This window comes from Microtus ochrogaster, chromosome 8 (genome assembly GCF_000317375.1).
Source record: "Microtus ochrogaster isolate Prairie Vole_2 chromosome 8, MicOch1.0, whole genome shotgun sequence".
Classification (NCBI taxonomy): Eukaryota; Metazoa; Chordata; class Mammalia; order Rodentia; family Cricetidae; genus Microtus; species Microtus ochrogaster.
Window position 1 is genome coordinate 48,865,970 of NC_022015.1, and position 4,253 is coordinate 48,870,222.

Here is a 4,253-nt window from a genome sequence, read left to right on the forward strand (position 1 = left end):
TTTTTTTTTTTTTTTTTTTTTAAATCTTATGTTGAGTTCCTAAGGGTCTTCCTGTATGTTAAAGAGAACACCAGAGAAGAGGAAGGAAGAATCCCCACGCAGAGGAGTTTCTTCCGGTAGATGCCTGCTGGAGGCTATTCTTATTAAAATGATTGGAAGTGACCACGGAGGCTGAGCCCAGCCAGCCTGGATGTTTTTGTTCTCTCACAGAATGCAAGGAGCTGGCTTTAGCGCCAGCTCAGCAATTCAGCCACCTTGACATGCTAATTACTTTCGCTGCCTGTCAAGCTGGGCACCTCAGCCTCAGCAATTAATAGCTAGCTCTACTTTCAATAAGCAAAATTGTATTTGACTTCAAAGGGGGAAATGAATGAATATCAGGGCATTTTTATTACTGGGTTTCCTTAGGGAGTTAGCTGACAGTGTAGGTGGTAAAACGGCCTACCCGTGGAAGCAGGGTTTTTAGGACCATCAGAGGGCGGAGGGCTCAAACAGTCCCTGTCTGAAACAGGCCCCCACAGGTCGGCCTGGCTCACCTGACTTCAGCAGTAAAATCTGGTCGTTCTGACACAGCTCCATGAAGCCTGTTATCCGCTTTGCGAACTCCACCACGTACTGGATGGCATGGGTGATCTGGATGGCGCACTGCTGCCACAGAGCCTCCCTGGACTGAAGCAGAGGACACAGACCTTGAGCTGAGCGCCTCCGCGGAGCTGATGAAATGTCACACTGGTCACTGCCACCCAAGGTGGGAAATCAAGAGATGGCTTTTCTTTCTCTTTTGAATTATGCCAATTCCATTGTGCTCAATTGTCAAAAGTATCTAATTTACCAAAGCTAAATCAGGAGAAGCAAGGTTTATAGCATGCAAAATAACTATTTTCCCCATTTCTTATAGCAACAAACTTCCTCTTAGTTTGCTAGTTAAAAACAAACCCCATGTTGATGAATAGTGATTTTATCCTAGCATCTACCATAATACTGTTTTTACGGGAACCTGGTCAACAATGAACATAATATCTTTATGTTGTGTTCTTTCCCCAGAATTTAAGAAAAAAAAATTCGGATTTTCTGGTTGTCATTTATTTTATGGGAGGAGGTAGAAAGTTTCACAATGTAGCCCTGGTTGGCCTAGAACTCAATGTGGAGCTCAAAGAGGCCTCAGATGCAAAGAATCCTTCTGCCCTGGCCACCCGAGTGCCAGAATTGCAAGCAGAAGCCACCAAATGAATCAGAAAATTTTTCCTTTGTATAAGAGAAATTCCATAGGAAAGATAGGAGTTCAAATCAAGTCACTCTAATAAGTAATATAGGACCTCAAATGTATTTTACTACTTTAGTTATTTCTATTTGAACTAAGAAACTTAAATCTCTGTGACTTTGAAGTCTACTTTCTATAGATCTTCTTTCGTATGTCTCTATAATTATGCAAAAGAAGCAAGAATTAGGTCACCATGTTGTTTAAATCATACGTTTAGATAAACACATTTGCTTCACTAAATTTCCAACTGGTAGAACTGGTTGGTTTTTGGCAGTCTCAGTCCCAAAGTCAAATTATAAGAATCCTTAGATCCTAGGAACAGCTTTTTCCCTTAATATGTCTAGTGTACTTAGAGAAACATGGCTATTACTGATAGTACGGGGTGAACTGCACCTTTGTAGGGCCATTTTCCAGAAGGTTGAGCAAGAAGAAAATGTAGAACGTTTTGCTCCCTGTGTTTGATGCAACCTTGGGCATCATTTTTGGCGGTGATCATCTAAATACTTCTTTTTGGCTGAACCCATGCTACTAGGAGAAGTCCCTCATCTGACAAAGGCTTCATCTCTCTTGTTGTTCAAATGGGGCCATGACTTAAATCAAGGCAGTTATGCCTTCTAGGGAACTTGTGGCAACAAGTGGACATTTTTGGTTGCCACAACTGTGTGAAAATTGGTATATTATAGATACTCTCAGTCAGTAGAAACCAGAGAGGCAGCAAATTGTCCCTACAATGCACAAGGTAGTCCAACAGCCAAGAATGTTGAGGCCAAACATGTCAATAATGGTGAGATAACGAAACAAGAAATGGGCAGTTACAGACACAATCCCCATGGTTCCCAGAGTACCTTGCTTTGATACGCCTTTATTTCCTCATAGGTGTGGGTCTGCCACGCCAGCTGATGCAGCTCTTCCATTGTGTACTGGCATGTCTCCAGATGGGACTTGATGATGTTCTGTGCAATTCGATCTATCAGAATAAAACAGTCATGTGAGGTTTTGTGAGTAAAATCTTTCTACTCCAAGAAGTGATTTCTAGAAGATGCTCTGTAAAGGATGCAGCCAGTGATGGGCCAGCTGCACAATCATATGAAAACATCTAAACTCCACCTCCTAGCTTATTAAAATGTCCAAGCTTTTTATTATTTTCCAGTTAAAAGTTTCTCATCTCCTTCCCTGGTGATAGGTTTGGCGAACAAGTTGTAAAGTATTCAGATAACTGTTTGCCTTTAAAACACATATTAAATTTCCCTGTTGTTCACTTTCTGACTGATAATTTCTAAACAGTTTAACACACCCATTCCAAAAACGCAAAAATGTTTTGAAAAGCACTGAAATAATTTTATACCAGAAAGAGGAGATTAAATACACATAAATGTTTTCATATTTAAAATCAAATAAAATAATACAATGAAAGAGAAAGATGTTATGCATAGAAGAGAAAACTAAGTAGAAAAACAAAACTTCATCCAGCGACATGTGTTTTTATCTCTATTTATGGCTATGGGCATTTCTCACAGTTACCACCAAGGACAGGGTAGATATGAAATAACGTCGGCCTGCGAGTAGGTAACTAATAATGTTCATGCTGACATTAAATTCATCATATAAAATTTTCATATGATATTTCTGTCAGAAAATTATAAATAGGGAAACAATCATATCAACCAAAGGGGAGTTGGCAGATTATCTTTTGGGCTGTTTGTCTCAGCTAAGATCTATTTTATATTCTGTCTTAAATTGCTGTTATTTTGGCTTTGGATGAGCAATAGAATTGGACAGGAGAGCACTCCTGAAAACTAGCTAGGAGTTGCCTGTGTCAGATGGAGCTGGCTGCCTGTCCTTTACAGTCCCACACGCTGCTTGACCACATGAAAAAGAGGGAAGCCTGAAAAGCCCAAGGACTCGGGGTTCTTGTATGTGGGGTGTGCATGGAATGAAGATGACCAAGCCCATCTAGTCACTGCTGTTCTTGCAGAAGCTTTCTTGTATTTAGGTGCTTTGGGCAATGTAAGCTTGCGTTTGTTTGTTTTTTTCTAAATGGCTTTACTTTGTTTCTCTGGATAGACCTCAAAGTAATGTCGGTGCCTTCTCTGCCCCTCATTGTATTTCTGGTGTATGTGGTGTGAAGCTGTTTCAGTGACACAGGGGATGAAAAATTTAAACTATGCCTCTAGCGAACTTTCTAAATGAAGTTCTCTTTAGTTGATTGGGAACTTCGAGTCAATAGTAGCTACTGTTATTACTGGCAGGACATTCTATGTGCTTTCTCGCCAGGGAAGCAGTGTGCAGAGTTGAATGGATATAAAAGAGGGCTATTTACTATTTCAGTCAGTCTCCTAATGGGAGACATTTCAATGTATGTTAGCATTTTTCAAACGAGAACTATAAAGTGACAGAGATAAAGATACTGCAAAATGCTAACTTATGATGACGGTCGTATTCTATTGGCTTCAACATCAACATTTCTAGCTTTTTAGCATATTACATTACAAAATCCTTTCCTTATAAAAAAAATCTATATTCCAAGTGTATTGAATATCCTCCCATGTTATAAAGAAGGGTGAAAATTACTCTCTACATTATATTAAAAGATTGGTAAGTCATGGTTGATTATTTTTCAATTTCATTTGGGGAGTCTAATTATTTATATTCTAAAAATTAGATATCTGTTTCCCCAGTAGTTATGCAATGAAAACCTGACACTAAAGCTTTACAGTCTTCAGACCAGAGTGGCTTGTTTTCATCTTCAAAGGCGTACTGATTTGTTGGTGACTCACAGGCTGCAGATTTATAAGCAGAACTAGAATTACTACTTAAAATTGCACTGTGGATGATGAACTATTCTTCTGGGTTATCTTCTAGGAGGTATGGAGATAAGTTTAAGAATCCTTTGGTCGAGAGAACACGCAAATAAATAAGATCAGAAATGAAAAGGGGGACATAACCACAGACACAGAGGAAATTCAGAGAATCATTAGATCTTACTACAAAA

General features: G+C 39.3%; 1 protein-coding gene across 2 annotated transcripts in view; it reads right to left on the reverse strand.

The window, feature by feature from the left end:
• The window catches only part of Rorb (RAR related orphan receptor B), a 178,426-nt gene that overhangs the window by 23,142 nt on the left and 151,031 nt on the right, over nucleotides 1-4,253 (reverse strand). For both annotated transcript variants that reach the window (XM_026781283.1, XM_013348079.2), the window contains exons 5-6: nucleotides 2,107-2,228; nucleotides 537-669 (exon numbers count right to left, since the gene is read on the reverse strand). In XM_026781283.1, coding sequence (XP_026637084.1) covers nucleotides 537-669; nucleotides 2,107-2,228 — 255 coding nt within the window. The remainder of the gene's footprint in view (nucleotides 1-536; nucleotides 670-2,106; nucleotides 2,229-4,253) is intronic.